This window comes from Triturus cristatus, chromosome 5_1 (assembly GCF_964204655.1).
Source record: "Triturus cristatus chromosome 5_1, aTriCri1.1, whole genome shotgun sequence".
NCBI classification, from domain to species: Eukaryota; Metazoa; Chordata; class Amphibia; order Caudata; family Salamandridae; genus Triturus; species Triturus cristatus.
Window position 1 is genome coordinate 992,539,084 of NC_140587.1, and position 20,825 is coordinate 992,559,908.

Genomic DNA, 20,825 nt, shown 5'->3' on the forward strand with positions numbered 1-20,825 from the left:
TTCCTAATAATGTGCTTACGTTTCAACGGCCATTATGCATGGACTAGCCAGGCCCTTTGCCCAATCCTGTGTGTCCACCCAACTCGCGCTGCGCGTGCTCTTTGGCTGTGTGCAGCAGGGTTTGGCTGCAGGGCCTAGCCATTAGCAGCACCTTTTGCCAAACCACCCATGTCTGCCCATCCATGCTGTGCCTGGCTGTGCGCAGCAGCAGTTGGATGCGGGGCCTGGCCCTCAACCATTTATTCATAAATATAATACATATTGGAAAGAGTAAAAACCACTGGGGATAGCTTCTAGCTGTTGATCCTCAGCAAGCCCTGAACCTTATATTCACAATATTCATCACATATGCTTAACAATATGTAATGGGTTAAGTATTGAAATCAAGCTTACTGACTGTCAGAAAATGATCACTAGCCAATACAACCAACATTAAAACCTATAAGGATATTTCCATCTCACAATGACATTCACTAATAAAAGCAATGTCATTTTTGTTAATGTCCATATACCACAGTTGTAGATTTATGGAGCGCCACCTGGCTTGATCGATTAGTAGGCCAGCATCTTGATGTTAGTGGTTGTGCCACTTCTCCTAATGAACCCAGTCTGATTCACCGGCACCAATGAGCTCACGTCAGTCCAGTCTAACAATTTGGCAACCAGACATTTTGAGAAAAAAAATGTTGCATCCCCGTCCATTATGGAAATCAACCTGTAATTGGAAGGTAGTGTGGTTTCCCGGCTTTATAGACTGGAGCCAGAATCGACTCGCCCAAGATGTCTCGGATTTCCTGGTTAATGAGAACATGATTGTATAGAGTGACCAGGTGTTTGGCTCAAAAGAGGGGATTCAGTTTGAAGATCGCCTGCGGTAAGTCGTTAAGACCTGGGGCACCGTCACGGAGACTTGTGAGGATTATTCTCTCCACTTTTCCTGTTGAGATAGAACTTAATGAACATTTCCACTCCAAGCTTGAAGGTTCTGCTTCCTGAGGCCCCTGTGATGATTCTGAGCCTCCATACAGTTCCTGAAGATAAGATGACCGTTCGAGAGGTTTGAGGTTGAGGCGGGCAACCGCTGGACTGTAGCGTGATTCACCAACCTCAAAAACTGTTTGGCATCATTTCTTCTGGAGGCTGAAAGACTTTTGCACCAGTACAGGTCAACCTCAGACGTGGCTGACCCCATATGGCTTTTTTGGATGAAGATCTCAGCTTTGGGAGGGTCTTGTTCTGTAAGGTCAAAATTGGATTATTTTGAAGTAACCATAAAGCATGGATCAGCTTCTTTTTATCTGTTATAAGAGAACCTTCTAGGCTGGACTTGTACTAAAGTGGAGGCGTTTGAAGCCCTTTGGTCATAATCTGGGTCCTCCAGGAGTAGCTTAGAGAGCTGGGCCCACTGATCCAATGGGCTAGAGACAGATTCACAAACCCTCTGCCATTGGAGTCTGGCTTTGAGTTGCACTGTCTCGATGAATTCTGTTGTCCAATACAGCCTTCTGTAATTGGTCACCGAAATTATGCCAGTATCTGGCTGGGCTTGGACATGCAGGGAGACATGAAAGCTTAACTGGATCCTCTGCGGGTGGAGGTCACTTTCCAGCCAGCTTCTGAGGGTGTATAATCTACCATGTAAAATAAAGGGAGAGACACAAGAGTTCAGTCAATGATTGAATTAGAGGTTGCTGAGTGATGGGTTGGTTATGCCATGATGTCTGGGTCAATGCAACCATTCAAGACTCTCAGACCCAAATACTCCACATCGCTTATAAATTGGCACCCACTAGCATCCTTTCTCTGTGTGCAAGATTGAAATGAGGGGATATGCCAGATCTGGTCAAATATTTCTACAATTTGATCCTGTGCTGTAGTCTGCAGCAAGTTCATGTTAAAATCGCCAGTCATTAGTATAAGAGGCACTGGATTGGAGGTAGTAGTGAAGTTCGGTAAGATATCAATAGTTTGTCTCTTTTTAACTAGCGAGGGATGTATATAAACATTTATAAATCAGCAGAAGTGCACTAGTTGGGGAATATTCCAAGAGTTTGACTGCTTGCAAGTTAGGATGACCGATGTTAATCTCCTCAATTTTTAGATTGAGTTCAGCCTCTATTTAGATGGTAAGACCTCCGACAGGGTGGCCCAGTATGTGAATTTTGATGGCCAGCTTACTGAAGTCCAAAAACCCTGGAAGGACTAAAGCCTCTAGGGCCCGGGTTTCTTGAAAAATCACCACTTGAAAGGTTTTTATGTAAGCTAAAAAGGCCTCATCCTCAGTTTTACCAGATAGACCCTTAATATTCCAGGCATTGATTGAAAGACTTTCCTTTGGGTAACAATCAGCTAAGACGTTACTCTTGTCAATAATTCCGGCCCTGTGTGAAGCAGGTAATAGGGCACCTGGAAGCCAAGTCCAGTCCTTTAGACCATGTTGAGGTTGTTTCTCGGGCAGTGCAACATTGCCATGTCCATTTGTGTTGGTATCTTGACCACATGTTGTTGAGATCAAATGGCTCAGAGTCCCTCTAAGAACTAATGCTGGTTGAGTGTGTTCATTGACTTCAAGCCTATTATTCTGCTCTTGTAGACCCAGTTTGTCTGAGTAAACTGAGGGAGAATGACATTTCTTAGGCCTACAGAGCAAAATAAATTGAGGATAGACTTAAACTACCTTGCAGGATATCTCGATGCCCCATTTTGCAAATGCCTGCTTTTCCGCCCAAACCTGCTCTGCCAGCAGGTCAGTTGCCCTGGTGAGTACTATTGATTCTTCCCTGGTGGGATTTAAGGAACTTAAGAAGGTAACTGAGTGGATGACAGATGATTTAATGTGCCTTAGTGAAGAGGTTTTTTTTGCACCATTAGAAGCATAATACCTCCATTGATTTTGTCAAACTACCCTCTCTATTTGTATTCAGGTGTAAAGATAAAATTACAAAGTTTTTTAGGAGGGTAAAAAGCATGCAACGTTGAGTTCTAAAGGAAGTTGATGTGCAATGATAACTTAGGGAGTAGGTCTAACGTTGTTGCTTGCAATAGAACCGGATGAGTAGGCAGGCTGCTGGGGTAGCACCTGAATTTCTCTGTGGCTTGTTCATGGCGTTTTGTGTTCCCAGTTACCACAACCGAGAGTCAGTGTTGATCTAGTCGGTGAATTGTGTGTAAATGTGTTGACTGCAGTAGTAGCTAGATTATTAGCCATTGTGTTAAAGAGATCCACCCGCAGATCTAACTAGCTTGACTGTTAAGGTATTTACAACTGACTGAAATAAGTGGAATAGAACATCTTATGTACCATTTGCCTTGCCTCACTGCCGTGACATTTACTCGCGTGAGCTTACCAAAAGCCTCTTAGAACACAACGGTGCCACAATATCAAACTTAGAAGCACAAACAACCTCGTCTAGCAGTTTCAAAGAGGGAGATTTACTTCTTGGCCGAGTAGGGTTACTGTACCTTTGATTGCTGAGTGAGCAGAAAGACACTATTTTTAATATGAAAAGTCCAACTTAATGGTAAAGTCAGATTTTTAATAAATAATAAGCAAAACAAAGGTTTAAAATGTTACTTAGAAAGTAACCTTTTCCCAGCCTGAAACTCCTAAGGGCTAATTTACATGATGTCATCTAGCTGGTGAATGGCCCTGAACAAGGTGTGAAAACGGCATACAGAGCTGAGACAAAAGGTCAGAGCGTGGGGAGGTGGGATTTATTCCTCTGGCAGGAAGATCAGTTGGACTGTGTCCAGGAACCTAATTTACTTCAAAGGGGCCTCTCCTGTGACAAGCAGATGTCCGAGGACAACTGGACAGGCCCCTATTGTATCCTCCAAGTTCAGTGGGCACCAAATCCAGTCTGGGGAGAGTAGCACTTGAAACTGGTTTAGAGTGACCATTGATGAGACTGCTCATTAGCCTCTGGTCACACCTCTTGGTTGGCACACAGGCACTAAACAAGGAAAGAAGGGTTTCACCATTTTGGATTTCAGAAGTGAGGGGCACTGTGGGTTTGTTTGCAAGAGGGCACACAGGAAATGCTGCAAAAGTGGGTAGGGTTACGCATGGGAACATTTATCCCATCGATTAGGGAGGGACCAGGAGTCATCCCCACACACAAGCTAGTGGCAGGCATACATGTGGCATTCTGTAGCACCTCCCTCAGAACACTGCTGAACCTGAGGAAGAACAGAAGAGGACTGGAACTGCTGTGTGTAACCAAATAGGAGCTCTGAAGGACCAAACTTGATCCTTCTTGTACCCAAGGCACAGAAGTAGACTCCAAGGGTCAGTTGGATGGCCTCATGTTTGGCTTCAGGGCTAAAACAAATCTCCAAGTGGCAGTTTCTTACAACTCGCAGCTGCCCAACATCAACTGCACCTGACACAGACTCTGTTTGTAGCCTCCGCCGGAGTAAGTCCTGATCCCCAAGTGATATTCCTGAGGTCCTAGCTCCCTTAGTGGTGTCTGGCTGGACTTCTCCTACCACCCTTGAAACCTGAGACTTAAAAGCTTTTTGGTCTTGAAGAACTCCGGAGGATCAACACCAACCTGACAAGCTGACCCACCCAAGGTGCGATGCCACTGGGCCAAAACAAGTTTCTCCCTCTTGGAGCTTCCCCACATCAGCAAATCAGATTCAGTGGGACTCGAACAAGAAGGTAACTAGCCTAATGGAGCCCTCATTGGAGAGAGCCTTTAGCCAGTTACAGATTTAGGAGTCTCTTAATTTTTATGAGGTTTGCATTAACAAAGGCTAGGAACGTGTTAAGCCAGGAGAGATATATCCTTACCCGACACAATCATCTGCATATCCAGTGTCACAGAAACGTTGGGCACCCAGTTCCTGAAGCCGTTTATCTATTATTTTTCCACCGTTGCAAAAGAAAGTGTATTCAGAATCTCCCAGGGCTGAAAAATAAACAAAAAACAATGAAAAAATGCCTGCATTTTAAGATAAACAAAGGTCCATACATATCTATCCACTGCTTGCTTGATAATTTTTGATTGCCTGACTAGGTCACTTCTAATATACCCAAATAAAAAACCTCTATCCTGAACGCGCACAGAAATTGAAAGAATCCAGAAAAAAAAATATAAAAGTAGATCACACAAAATGAACTGTCCATTAACATGGCTTGGCAAAGGACTACACAACAGCCTTAATTTGTTGAAAAACATAAAATTAACGTGTGTGTTTTTCATGGCATACCTTCTCATAAATGAAAGGAGCGCATTTTGGTTAACTTGAACTAAAATCCGTGACCTGCAGGAAAGGACTTTCTGACCATACATGCAGTGTAAGAGACACTCTTCAAGCCACTACACTAACAGCTCAATTTTGGGACCTTGCGGATACCGAAATGTTGCGTTCTGATACAACACTCTTTTCATAATGATTTGCGTATTCATTTTAGTTACATAGAAACAAAAGTTAACTCAAGAGTAATATTTAGCTGTATATAGGTGACTTAAAGGATAGGTGACTTAAAAAAACATCTTGTAATAAGGCCCAAGGTAGATTCAGAATATGACTTTCTCAAAGTACTCCTCTGGAATTAACCTACGTATTAATGATTAACATGCTATGAGACGTAGCCTACATTCTGAAAATGATGGGTCCCAGATCCCATGGCTCCCAGCACCCTTCCTTTTTCACTGGTAATCAAATATTTTATGTAGGACCTACTGTACACAAAGATTCCCAATTAAAAAAAGGAATGGACAGCATTTGGTGGTAGAAAATTCTGCAAAACCACGATCAGAAGGGGAGATGGGAATTCCCATTCCTTCTAAACCTAGGGAACCTGGACTAAAGTAATGTGGAGTTACTGGTCCGACAGGCTGCAAGTCTGCAAACAGACAGATAACTACAAGTCAGCACAGTGTTGTGCCCTGCTCTATCGTGGTCAATGTAAAGAAGCGCAAGGTCATGGAGGCTGCAATGGTTGCTTGGTCTTACTGCTCAAAACTAGGATGAACTATGGGTCTCAGTAAATGTTTCCAAAAAGAAAACTAAACCATAGGTTTTGGGCAATAATAGATTACAGGTATAAACCAATATATTTTATGGAAAACACAGACAAGTAAATACTCAGATTGTATGATGAAGGTAACGGTTGAGTAAACAGTAAAATAATTCATTCCTGACATCTGGAGAAATATTAATGCCTACTTATCAACCACATTCAAATTTCTTAGACATTATAAATATCTCAACAAGGCATCGTGGACTTCAATAACATTCAAGCAAAAGATGAGCAGGAAGGAAGGTGGTTTACAACCTGCATACGAATCCAACCAATCCTGGAGCTACTGAAAGAAGCTCCAGGATTGGTTGGAGCAGACTAACCTAGTGCTCATTTTGAGGCTGGGGACCTGTGCCTGCAATCCCACTGCTGTTTTACAGCAGTGGGATTGCAGGCTTTGAAGTGCGCATGACAGATTGGCCGGCTGCAGGGGCGATGTTCCTCTGCCTTAACGGAGGAGCTGCCACTGCATCTAATCCCAGAAATATATACTTTCAAAAGCTACCAGCAGTTCAGGGGATGCAGGGAGTACAAATCCACCAACACAGCTTCTTGACTCTGTCTGCTTCTATGTTATTCACAAATCAATAATCCTTCTACAATCTATTAATAGAAGGATAGCCAGTGTACAGAAGCAACAGTGCTGGGAGTGTGTTCTCCTGCAGCTCACGCTGTTTTGGGAGCACCAGAAGAAAAACATAATGACAATCATGCAGACTGACGGCAACTTGTAAAGTAAGTTACTTGTAAGGACCACCTTAATTTAAAAAAGAAAGAACCTGGGGAGGTCAGATAACGTGGAAAATCCTCATGGGAAAGGCAATTTATACTATGGGACTGACCTTTAATCTTCCCCATACACATAGACATTTTTGCTAATTCAACTCAAATAACGCCAAATGGTACACATCACATATTAAAATGGTTAGGGTAGGCAACCACCCACTTACCTTGTTAGTACTGCAACACAATCACCTAATTTCAGTATTTTTTTTAGAGGGGGGGTAAACAGATGTGTCGTCTTCCATAAACATTGAACTTGGCACCCTCCTCCCTGAAACCAACTGCTTCCCTTTGTCATGTGACCTAATGAATGCAGGTGTGATAGTAAAGGAAAGACAACTATGTTCCACACTGAAATGTAAAATCTTTTACTGCACTCAAAAAATGTGCCTGCTTTATTTGTCTATCATTTTTGTTTCACCTACACCAACAAAGGAAAAGTAGGAAAAATATTCAAAATGTTTTATTCCATCCCAGGATTCAAAATGGGTGTCGGACAATACGATAGCCGTAGTAAAGTGATGGTGTGCGGTGAAACTGAGAGTTGTCTTTGCGGGAGGACACCAAGCTAAGAAACTCATGCAAACATTATTTTTAGGTCGAAGCCTATGCTGTCTGGTGTGCTGAAGACATCTTGGGGACATTCAGAAAGCTATCCTGGAAATACATTCTGCCCATTGCTTACCATCGGCTTCGTGGTTTGTAACTCACATTTCCTTGCTTTCTATGTGCTGGCTCTATTTGTTTAAAGCTGTCCAGCTTGAGATTGTCCCTTGGCCAAAACATGTTTACTGAATCCTTCCGAGATTTCACTTTATGTAAACAGGCCTTTAAATCTTGTTCTTATCTGGTCACTTTTGCTGTGAATTTAAACACAAAGGTCAAATATCAGGCTCCTTCTTCCGAGGAAGCTTGGAGTTTACTTTTCTTCCAGTGACTTTAAAGTGACAGCGTTTACAGGAAAGCAAGAGGAATGCATGCTGAACAGCAGCCACGCTGGTGTGCAACATGGCTAAAACATATTGACAAAGTCAATGGCTATTGAATAGGTGAGACCTATTGGATTTGCCAATGCTCGTTGCTCTAAGGATACAGGTAGAAAGAGCAGATCAAACAAGGAAAAGGGGAGTAAGGAGAAAGGGTAAGAGGGCCTAAGAAGGAGCTTCATCTATAAAGGCTTTTTCTTTTGCAAAGGATGAGCTGTGCAGACCGGCAGGCATTGCTAGGGGAAACATTTCAAAAGGAAGTATTCCAAGGTACTGTGAGTTGTAATAGCTGTTGCAACTCACAAGGCATTTATTTTAATCCTTGTGAATCATTAGGGAATGTGAGGAGCAAAGGGATTTTACTCCTTTGCACACAAACGGTAAGGAATACAAACTACCTTTGTCAGTTGGTAGCCATCTGCAAAATGGAAGATGTCCAAGATGGACAACTTCCTTCTGCTCTTCAAGTGACAGCCAACAATGTTTGGAGAGCAGATAGCAGCCACACGGTGAATGTGAATAAAATGACGGGAATCAACTGTCTCCAGCAGATATCCATATCTGCATTTGTAGCTAGATGCAATGAGTTACTGAAAAAATCCTCTCTCGTGAACACCTATGAGGCAGAATTTCTACAAATTCCTCCAGACGAACTCTTTGTGCTGTGCGAGATTAGTAAATCCAACACTGTGCAAATTATTGGCCGTGCCCCATCGAAGATAGGGTAAAAACATTGCATCACAATATGACACAGCCAATGACAAATGTATCCCAAACCTCGTGCTTTGTGCATGATGTACAGTGGCAGTCAACAGCCCTTGGTCTCTACGCCTATTACAATCTGTCAAGTGGAGATTAAACTAAACTCAATCAGTGTATATACTGTTAAACACATTAGGTTTTTCAAGATCAGAGCTTACACGCATGAGAATGTTCTGGAAGATACAGGACCTGCATGGAAACGAGAACAACCTGTATCTAACTCTATAGACTCGCACTCTTGATGGACAAGAGTGACTACATAGAAATGTGAATACTCTTCTTGAATATGTACTACAATATACTTTCATAAGAAGTTAATCAATAAACATTGGTAGATTGAGAGTCGATACATCGCAGCAACTACACCAGGAATACTACTAAATCAACATTACACAGATACATATATAGAAACACAAACATGCACATAGGTCACTGAAACAAATAAAGGTTTAAGTGGAAATATACATGAAAAAAGTAGTACTTTTTAACTTATGCAAAAAAAACCTAGAAATTCACTAAAAAAACGCACTAAAAAATGCACTACTATTTACAAACAACAAAAATTGAAATTCGACAGTTATATATGACTGATATAAGTATAACTTGCACTGCCACAGATTTCACATGTGATCAGTTATGTAATATGTGAGGTCATGAGCAGTGCATCACAGCGGTGCATGTTATACTTAAATCACTTAAGTATAACTGATAATTTCAGTACTTTTTTTTTTTTTTTTTACAGTAGTGCTGTTTCAGTGAATTTCTAAGGTTTTTATTGATTTTTTTTAAGTTAAAAAGGATACTACCCTCCTCATGTAAAAATTCTTTATGGCCAGCCAATTACTTCACTCACTGCAGAGGGACCATCTCATCCAAATGCAAATTTTGACATGCTTTCCTGTGGAATCCCACAGTAAGATATCGCTATTTTTTTAAACATTAATTTCTGCAAAATGGCTCAACATATTTACACCAAATGACAACAAGCACACCATCTGGATAGATAGCTAGCTTTCTGCCAAATTTGGTGTCATTCCGTTTAGCAGGTTTTTTTTTTTTGCATTGCTGTTCAATTTCCACTAAGGAGAAAAGTGTTTTGGGGACTCCCCCCCCCCCCCTCCGCCCCCCTCCCCCCCCCCCCCCAAACACACACAATTTGTCCCAAAACCTGCTTGATGAATCACCTCATAACTTGACAGGAAGGAGCGAACAAGGATAGAAATGTATTTTGGAAAGTTTTGTGAAGATTTGCCTAACATCACTAAAGTTATTAGCATAACAACAGAAAACACTCTTCCTTTGGGAACTCTGACTCACGTATAACTAAAGGAACTACACAGAAGTATACATTAGTAATCACTCGAAATACTGTGGATGAATTGTGGACAGATTTCACATCATCATCTCAGTGTGCCCAAAACAGAGAAGCTCTGTATGTGAATAGTGCCAAACTAGTAGATAACGACTATAAAGTTGCAGGATATGTATCCAAATACTGACTGGAAGCTTTGGAGGAAATGTGAATGGGGGGTGGGAGATTGACATACTAGTTGTGCCCTAGATTCCAGATGTTTTGGAAAGGGAAACTGGGCCATATTAAAAGGTTTTCGGAAGCCAGATGCCTGCAACACCAGAAATAATGATATTAGGTTTGGGAGGCCAGTATTACAAGGGTAGGTCCAAGAATTATGGATTATTACTGGTCTATATGCTAATGGAGGCTAAATTGAAAATTGCAAGCCACTGGAAATACGAAGATCTATCAGTGGCAGATGAGAAAGCAAAGAGATTTATGGTACATTGGCAGTGACTGTGCCCTAGTACTGAATCACAAATGAGAACGCCACATGCGGTACGGATATGGTACTCACTTTTAGAGTATCTGATAGGAAAATCAGAAAAGCCGTTTTAGCCAAGAACACTGCAAGCTCTGAAACTGTACAGGGACATTTGAGCCAACAGATGAGTGTCCGTTTACCACTGACCATGGAGATTTGTAGGTCTCTCCTAGTTTGTGTGTTTATGGCTTATGACTGTGAGTAATGATGCAAATATATTCAGAGTCTTGTATTCAGCCAGGGAGCAGAGGAGGTGGTAACGAGCGAGAGAGTGAATTGTGTTTGTTTCTATAGCACGAACTAGAACCAAAGGTATCAGTGTGCTATACATAAGCAGTTGTGTTATAGACAGACATTCATTTTTAGGTCTCGCCTGGCGAAAGCAGCGCATGCGCTGCTCTCGCTATTGCGAATACCTTTTGATATCAATTCTACCGAGGGCTTTCATGCACGCGTCTGCTTGGACAAACATGGCTGCTCTTGCCATTTGTCCATAGCAAACCGCATGCGCATGTCCGTAGGGACTGTGGACAGTCCCACGCCATTTTGTTGCCATAGCAACGAAAATGCAGCTTCGCGTGTGCTTCACGCAATCGTTTTCGCGATCGCTTTCACTTTCGAGGCTGCGTCGCTTTTACGGCGACATTCCTGACATTCTTTTTCCATTAGCGCGGTCGCTTTAACTCTCGCGGTCTTTTAGTCCTTTCTGCCCAGACACTATCTCCTTCCCTGCTTCGGCTCCTGTTTCCTCATCCCTACCTCTTTTAATATAATTCTCTCCCCTTCCCTGTCCTCTCCCCGGCCGCCCTGTTCTCAGTTTCCTTTCATGGAATATTAGCAAAAAGCACGAATGACAGAAGCCCACATTACGAGCTCCCGCCTCTATAAAAGGCCTGAAATACAGAAGCTCCGTATGTTTGGTACATTTCTGATTCCCTTTCTTGCACTCAGAGTTGCTTCTACATTACAAACAGATCGGCTATTTTCCGCCGGCAGCACCCCAGCCCGCAACGCCACCAGTCATTCCTGGCTCGTACTCTGCAGCACAAGCAGCTGTGATTTCCAAACTATGAAAGGACGCTTTGACAGACACCTTAGAGCTGTCTGGGAGCCTTTTACCCATCCAATGCCGTGCCACCTCTGCCCCAGCGGTATGTGGGAAATAAACACCAGGGGAAATTAGGGCCACCTGTGTCACCGAGGCCTTTTCAGCCCGGTTTAATGTTATTTTTCAGTTTTCGTATCTTTTGCTCACCAATGGATATGAAACTCCTTAATTCAAGCAGCCATATTATGCAAGAGTGAAAGGTGACAGACACGCTAATAATGAATCTACTTTTTAGCATTTGCGCGTGCTAGTTCAGGCACGCGCATCGTCATCGCAGGAGAGGTGGGAGTGTTTGTTTGTGTCCCAATACCCAAGGTAGCAGAAGTGGCATCACACAATTTGACTCCAGATATAATACAGCGTTAAAAAAAATTTTTAGCACCTTGATTCACAGCCTTCTACTTACTACAAAAGGATTGATAGAACTAGAAAAACAAAAGGGTTTTTAAGTGTCAGGGTTACCAACAGCACGCAAAGGGCAGCAGCTGCTACACCTTAAATGACGGTCGGGCCTTCTGGTGCACTGAAAAGTATTGCGCACTAAAACACAGAAATAGAAGCGGTTACATACCTGCATGGCCCAAACTTTCAGGAGCTACCAGGCATATTAAATGGATCTGCGACTATGAATTTCAATGAGCAACCATGCATTTGTGTTTTTGCAGGTGTTCGGTCCGTTTACATCGCATGTATGGTTTTCAAGTTTATGGCATGATTAATTAAAATCTTCGCAAAACGTTCACTAAAAACCATTACAAAAAAATAGACCATTTTAAAATTCATGGTTAAAATACTATCTGCAGCAACTAGAATGACATATAGGCAGAACTACCACAGTCACTAAAGGTAATTCAATTAACATATTCTTTCTCAATGCATAAAGAACCAGTGAGGTCTTACTCGGTGGTGTGTGATGCTACCAGATGTTCGCAAAAATGTCAATGCGAAAAGTGCCATAAGGTGCGTATGTATGTACGTTACTTTGCGACTGTCCATAGTGCATACATTCCATGCATGCTGTGCAGTTTGTTTTTCTAACTGTGTAGAAGGCGAAGTTTCTCCTGAAATACGGAGAGAAATTTCACCAGTCTAATTTTCAAGGCTGCATGTGTCGGGTTCACGTCTGCACCTGCAGGTTGTTTAAAAAAACGTACGCAATAACTGCCTGTGAGCTTTTAAGAGCAGGGGACAAAGGCATACAATGTGCACAGAGGATTATTTTCCTGTTTTACATCATGTGCATGTTTATCTCGACGTAACATAGAAAGGGTAAGGTACATGTGCGCACATGAAACCTTAAAACGATACACATTAAACACACACAGCTGTGTAAGCTGTCAGCGCGAGCATTTTGTCTGTGAAACTCCTGCACCATTAACTGTGCTGCGGTGCACAGCTCATAGTCGAGGCAGACGCTATCTGTACACATAACTAAGGGCGCGCACATCATAGCTATTGAGTGAGGTTCAGGGGTGACTAAGAGTCTGTGCCACAGCTACTGACATTGTGCAATGTCGTCTTGGAAGTTCATGCGAGTCTGCTTGTCATGTCCGACTTTAATATAGGTTTGATTACGAAGGGCCTATTAACAGTGTGCTGATTGGGTGGACCTTTGCTCCCTGACAATATGGTGCTTGAGTTTTTGAGTTGCCTTCTGCTCAGTCTGATCCTTCTCACAATTATTCCCATGCCACTTGTTTCCAAAATGATCTATGGCAGCCTCGAGTATCCTCCTAGCCCTAGTCTTGTTATCCACTGTGCCAAGCTCCCCTCTTCCCATCCAATCGTACAGAAAGCCCAATCCCCTTCTGGGAGTAACAAAGTAGGGAAGGGGTCTTTGAACTACAGGACTTGACATCCAAGGAGTGGTTCCAGGCCCCCCTCCTCATGGTGCTGTGTGGATTCCATGACCATAGTGCGATGTCCCCCTGCTAGACTGCCAAGCTCTTGGCCCCTTGGTGTCCTCAGCAGCTTTAAGGTGATTGACTGATTTGAGGATTTATATAACACACTGGTACCCAAAATAGGCGTCCTGCTGCTATGAAGATGTTTCCGGTCCTGGGAGGACCTGGCTTGGCAGTTTGATCTGGACTGTTCACATGAGAAGCTGATTTGCATATGGCTGGGTCTAAACTGGGATGACTTGGTCAGCAAAAGAACGATGGATTTTACCCAGATCTCTTGACTTGGGGTGAATGTATGATTTATTCAGCATTCCGTCCATCATTTGTTTACGTAGCACTTCTACCCCTAAGTTGGATAGGTATGCCCAGATGTGGGTCCCTTGCTCACTGTGCCACTGGATTCAAGCTATCCTAGGTCTTGTGGATACATGACCGGTGAGTCCTCCACGGAGGCCCCGCGTCATCATTTTGGGACTCAGTAACTACTACAGTCCGTCTAGGAGGCGCCCAGAGGCTTCTGCATTCTACATGGCATATTGGGTACCGCAAAGGGTATAATAGAAGTGCAAGAGCGCTATGGCCTGTGTTTTTAGGGTGATATATGCATTATGATTCACGTGTTTTTATTCCCTAAACTGCTGCATTGCATGCCCCGAAACTATGAGGCATATCGTTTTGATTCTTGTTTATTCAGGATAATGAGTACCATTTCCGGAACTGCACCATACTAATAATACATGGTGATTCATATGTTTTCTGCTATAATTATATACAAGGTAACAAAAATGCGTATAACGCTTTTTATTATAACTTTGCAACATGCTGCACAACAGCCACACTACTCTACAACATAGCTTAAATACACAAGCAAAGCCAATAGCTCTGACTAAACACTTTTAAGATCCAAAAGGCGAGACCTATTGGCTATGCCAATGCTTGTTTTGTTAGGTATGGAGAGATTAAGTAATGTGCCTAGAATCACAGGATGTTGAGTGTCCCTGCCGAGACTCGTACAAGGTTCCCCAGCTCCGAGGTCGACCGCTCTAGCCGTTAGGCTACATCCTCTCCCCAATCTATAACACATTCACTGTGACTGTTACGTGGAACTGCTACAGTTCTCTTGGTGATGTTATGTTAAAATCCAATAAAATGTTTCTGAAAATAAAATAACGAAAGAAAGCCTCTAATATTTTATTCTAAAAGCCTGCATCTACGTCAATGCCAGAGTGCTGGAAATGTAAACCATCTAGTAATCCTTTTCTCTCTCCTCATGTCAGAATGAGCACATCCTAGATGGAGTCGTCATCCAAAGTCCACATAACATCCCAGGATCTCAACAGTCCCTCTCACGCAACCAACACCAGGGGTTTTCATACACAGTATTAAAACCTCAATAAAAATTACCATTATTTCCCTCACAGAACACTAGTTCATAGGAAGGAACGCTAGGTAATGCAAAACAGGACACCATCCATGCACATGCCAAGTCACAGTAGCAGGCTTTCAGTTAGTAGTATGGATTTAATGATGGTGCAAATATAACATTATAAAACATTAATATGGTTAACCCTTTAGTATATGCAAAGAAATCAGGCATTCTCAATCATTGAAAACTAACTACAAAACCATTTCATGTCCACACCTCATAGGGCAAAAGGTACACATACGCCGATTATAAATCCAGCCTTACCCATGACCTCTCATGGATGACCCAACCGGATTCGATCCATACATTACTCTATTAACACGTTTACAACACAGGCCATCATGGACACATTTGTTTCTAATGTATGGGGTCTTCTCAAACAATCGATATCAGGTGTGGAATTTTACAGTTCTCTCACTATCTCAGGATATCGATGTGCTGTATTCTGGCCGAAGGTATACATGCTGTCGCAATACACGTATTTCTTTTAGTGCCAGCCTATTGTTGTTCTTTGCAAACTCTACTGGCTCTGCAGTCTCTCAGGGGAAGAATGAGGTATTAATCATTGTCTGACTTTTAGAACAAAATCTATTGTATATGGAATAATGTACTCACAGCTGTATCCTAGGAGGATACTGCATGTCAGCGAGAAATCTCATGCCCATATAGTGTCATGAGGCAGAAGGCGGTGGGCTACATCTTTAAATGTACCAGTTTGTGCCTGTAATTACAAAATAAAGTATACCGCATTACAGGCTTATAATGTTTTCTCATGGATTACAATGCAGGAGACCATTTACATCTACAATGCCCAACTTCACTGAAAGCACATTAAGAAATTAGAAGAAAACAGGTTTGTTCAAGAGCTGTCAAGGCAAACCTTTTTGCAGAAGGTTCTCCTATATGTCGCACACAATTCCAGCAGCAGGCCGTCTCTAATAAATCAGGACAATTGACTTTCATTTGCAACTCCGAGGAAGGCAGCAGCATATAAAAACATATTTTACTATGTCAATGCATTACATAGTAGATGCTTAGTAAGAAAGACAAAATAGTTTACCTAATAAACCATAACGCACATGTGAAAAATGACTGGCAGGTAGAGCGCGGCAATGGATCTCCTTCACAAATCGTCCTGCCGGATCGGGTGGGTCTCCAGTGCCAGTTGTGGAGACAACTATGACAACAGGGTCTTTCTCCTTTTCTAAATCAAACTACAAAGAGATAAAAAAAATAACGGGTCAAAACCTCAGGAATTGGCAAACTCATTCCCTTTGAACTATTTTTCTCCTTGTCTCTCTTCACAAGCCTAGCACTTCCCCTGGTTCTCGTTTCCTCGGTCACCACATAGCATCTTTTTAGGTCCGACCTATACTCCGCTTCTAGCGTTCTGTTATCGAAAGGCCTACAGTGGACCTTACCAAAACTTCTGATGGGCTATGTGCCAGCCATTACTTACCAATTGTTAGCTTCCTTGTCAATTGTATTTGATTGCGTCTTACTCAATGACTTTCAATCTTCTTCTTATGTTTATTACCTCCCCTTCAGCACAGCTAATTAATGATATTTTTAACTGTATTCCTTTTATCCTTCTACCGCTCACATTAAAGGAACTACTTTTTATATCAGTAATCATCAACCTCCTCCGCTGCTGCTTCCCCACCCACTTCCCGTTGCTCCCCCTGCACTCGATAACTTCTCCCACCCGCTCCCTCATCCTTCTCCTCCATGCTCCCACATCCTCTTACTTCTCAGATAATTATTTCACCAGAAACTCCCCTCTGCTTTTCAGAAGGGCATGGGAACCCTTTCCCCCCACCTTATTCTGGGCCCTGTCTGTGTCTACCTGGACCACCCCTCACACTGCTGGGGGGTACCTCAACCACCCTTCTTGAGGTCACTCTCATATACATTCTTATGGGCCCTGGTGCTGAGCCAATAGTCGGCCTCCTTAGAAAACTCCCTGGAGTCAGTGAGCTTAGTATTTATTAGGTGTTAGTGCTCTGTAAAATAATGGCTGGACATGTGCTCTCTGGCAATCAAATTCTCAGGTGTGAGAACATATTTTCTGACAAGTGTGTCTTACATAAGTGGATACCTCATCCCATCTCCCTTCCCTAGGGCTAACAGTGCATCCCTCCCTTCACAGGGAATGTGCCTCCAAAGACTGGATCCCCAATTCTTGTCAGTTACCCAGTGCATCTTAAAGGCAATCTTGTAAGCATCACACCACTTGTCTACATCATCCGACCACAACAAAATTTGGCACCAGGTACTTGGCAATGTGGACCCTCCAGTCTCCACTTGACACTGGGTGATTGCTGCCACCATTGCTACTGGACCAGAGGCTTTTTTATGCTTTAAGGTCCAGCTCTTAAAGACTCACTTGATGAGCCATCAAGTTTTTGCTCTCCTCCAAGGCTCTGTCGGTCTTTTTCTTCCCTTCCATTTTTATCTCTAGTGCCAATTTAATCTCCTCCAAGGCCATCTTGGCAGCAGCCTCCTCCTTGGTTGCCTCTTCCATCCTGAGGTATGTTGCAGCTGAAACCCCCTTTCAGCCTTCTGGTCCACCAGCTCCTCAGGGAACAGGTTTTGGTCACACGGTTCCCCAGCCTCAGCCGGTGCAGGTAAGAGCGTTGGGGTGGGGAGTCGACATACTACGACGAGGGAGAATAAAATAAAATACAAAAGAAATAAAAAACCACTTACTTTGCGCTCACCGCACCGCCGAGTTGGTAATACTGCAAGCGCAAAGTAAGTGTTTTTTTTTTTTTTAATTCTCCCTCGTCGTAGTATGTCGACTACCCCCTCAACCCGCCCCACCGTTCTCACCTGCACCGGCTGCTGCTCCATGCCTTGGCTATGGGTTCCAATCCTGTGAACAAGTGGTTCTCCTCCTCCTCCTCAGGATGTTTGGCCAGGCCCTCCTCCTCCAAATCCACTTCCTCCTTATCCGGATCATGTTCTCTCTGGTGATCTGAGGCAGACTGCATTCTTTAAAACTTCCTTAAACGCTTGGAGAGCTACCTAGAAGTCCACATTTGTGGCCTTCTTTACCATATTCAAGCCCCTCTCCTTGTAAAGAATCCGCAGCTCTGCCTTGCTGAGGCCATCCATGTTGAATAGCTTAATCTCCATTGTAGTAACATGCATTTACAATGAAATAGGTCTTGCATTTGTTTGAGACTGAGCTACTGGGATTGTAAGTGGCAATGTTTTTTCTTTGTTTATTTAAAGAAAGGAAGTGCACACTATGCCATATTATAAGCTTTTATAGCAACTGTACAGTAAAGCTTTGGCTCTGTTAACGTGAAGGGGTGTGAATGGATGAACAAAAATACAAAAAAAATGATCTTAAAATGTAGAATGGAATGTATAGCAGGTGACAGGGACTACCTATTTAATAAAAATATAAAGAAAAAAAAAAAGAAAACACACACAGATGGCTGAAGGCACTTCTATAATATTTCGGGGCAAAATAAACTAATAAAAATAATATTTACAGAGTGAATTTTGATTTGCCTTAACTAATCTACTACCATTTTAGTAATTAATGGAACACTACGCAGAATGATTTTGCAGCTTTAACACACCGTAGTGACAGGACCGTGAGCTGGCAATGGGTGATATGGGATTATAGCCCCACGCAAAATGAAGATCTGTTTTGAGCAGCTTTAACACATCTGAGTGACAGGACCATGAGCTGGCAATGGATGGTATGGGATTATAGCCCCACCGTAAATTGAAAATCTGTTTTGAGCAGCTTTGAACATCACACACGTTGAACCCGATCCCAAAAGAGGTCTGCTCAAGCGTACTGGTATACATTTTCAAAAATATATAAAGGCTTCAAAGATGCGTGAAGGGTCAGATACTGCTGCACCTCCCTGTGATCTGACTGACCACTCAGACCCATGGGTCATAACCCAAGGAACAATTATATTTATATCTGGAGACAATTCTTGCATTGTAGACAAGAGCACAACAGCAGCTTATTGAATAATTAAAAAGTTCAAAAGCACTATGACGCAGCCAGCATTGACTGTGTAACAGCGAATTCTTTGTAATTTTACCGAGTGCTTTTGTGCAAAGTGAAGCCCAATGTTCTTAAACAGTAGGGGGGATTTGGGGCTGGCAAACAACACAAATGAGGAGGGTGGGGAACAAAGATTATGCAGCAGACACACACATTGTATTCCCTGCCATCTGACATGGTGGCCAGACTTTGATATTCTCCCACCTCCTCATCCGCTGAGTGTGTGCCATATTGGATGTAAGAAGGGAAATTTCAAGCGCACCATGGCTACTTTATTGGGTTGAGGTCACCGTCCTCTTGCACGGACAACAGTAGGAGTAAATAGGAAAGTGCACAGTGGACTCTCTCTGATCTAGAGTTGCTGCTTCACACTCTGATCAACAAATAGGTATAATGTAGGTGTGGCCTGCATTAGCTCCACCTCTCTAAAAGCTGTCACTCACTAACCCACATGTTGTAGGAAGCGCTACACAAATATCTTAATACAATACAATACCTCGGAGACTCTGCCTAATGGGTGAGCACCTTCCCATGTTATCTTGGTTTGATCCTCCTCGGACTCACGCCATGGGTACATACATGGCCACGACTTCTTTACAGGAGCTTGAAATTAATCATGTGCGCCCACCAGTCTTTTTCTCTACGATCTCCTGTTGTATCTTCTCACATTGACTCCTCTGCACACTGATAATCTCTCTATGGCATTCAATAAAGCACATTGACAAAGGGCCAACTTCCCCTGAGACGCACATGGGAGGCGCGGATGGATCTCAGTCCACACAACCTAAAGAAATAACCCTACAGGATCTACTGTTCACCCTAAACCAGATGCAAATATCAATTGGAACGATATCAACTGACATCATGCTGCTACAAGCGGATGTTTCCAAAATCAGTACCAGATTAACAGAGGTCGAATCCACGACGGCAGTTCTGTCCACTGACACAGCGACGTTATGACAAGTCCGAAATATGGAAAGAGCACAAACAAATGGAGGCGAAACTAGACGACCAGGAAGGACGCTCTCGACACAATAATATCTGCCTGGTGGGAGTGACCGAGAATTTTAAGGGGCCGGCTCTCGACCTCTTTGCAGAAGAACTCATCAAAATCGAACTGCAACCACGTGGACTGTCCAGTTTCTTCTCGGTGGAGTGAGCCCATCGAGTACCAGGTGGGAGACCCGGGCCGGGCGCTCCACCCAGGCCTATACTTGCACAGATATTCAATTTCCGTGATCGTAACACAATTCTACAAGCAGCACGTATCGCCCCCCACACACAGGTGGACAACAGCAAGAGAACGATGCAGCGGCGGGATTTCATGGATGTGAAAAAAGAACTGAGACAAAGAGAACTCAAGTACGCAATGCTCTTCCCCGCAAAACCGAGAGTAGAGGCGGAAGGAAAGACTCGCCAGCTTGTTAGGGGTGGGGGGAGGGGAGTCAAATAAAGCGGGCCACCCTAATTTCACTGTTAAACTCTTGAGGTAACCTAGCCAGGGGATGCTACTTGCTTTATCTAGCGATAAACAATCCCGAGCAATCTTGCGATTCAGCTCCAGCTCTGAGTTGGTCCAAATAGTGCTCCACCGCAAAAGTGGACCCACACCAATCAAATCTGATACAAACCTAACACCCAGTTCCTGATGAATAATATAAGAAGGTGTTGATAGCGGAACAGAAAGATTTCTGAAGAACTTATTCTCCGCTATTTGGAGTTCTTCAGCCTCCTCGTTTCCCCAAATATCAGGCCAATCATTAGCAATAGCGGTACACTAGGCTTTGAATACATTTAGCATAGTTTGAATAGGTTTGGCCCCAGCCTACGTGCAACATCAAGGACCGCTACTGTCCCCCTCATCATGTCATTTCTTTTTGCTTTTTTTGCGGTTACCATGTGCCCCTTTCATCAAACAATACCCCTAAATAGGAAAAAGTGGTCATCCTTG

At 43.1% G+C, this 20,825-nt stretch overlaps 1 protein-coding gene across 2 annotated transcripts in view; it reads right to left on the bottom strand.

Moving 5' to 3' along the window:
• Positions 1 to 20,825, bottom strand: part of MTRR (5-methyltetrahydrofolate-homocysteine methyltransferase reductase) — a 399,747-nt gene that overhangs the window by 312,912 nt on the left and 66,010 nt on the right. For both annotated transcript variants that reach the window (XM_085606098.1, XM_085606097.1), the window contains 2 exons: positions 15,899 to 16,052; positions 4,796 to 4,913 (listed from right to left, as the gene is read on the bottom strand). In XM_085606098.1, coding sequence (XP_085462224.1) covers positions 4,796 to 4,913; positions 15,899 to 16,052 — 272 coding nt within the window. The remainder of the gene's footprint in view (positions 1 to 4,795; positions 4,914 to 15,898; positions 16,053 to 20,825) is intronic.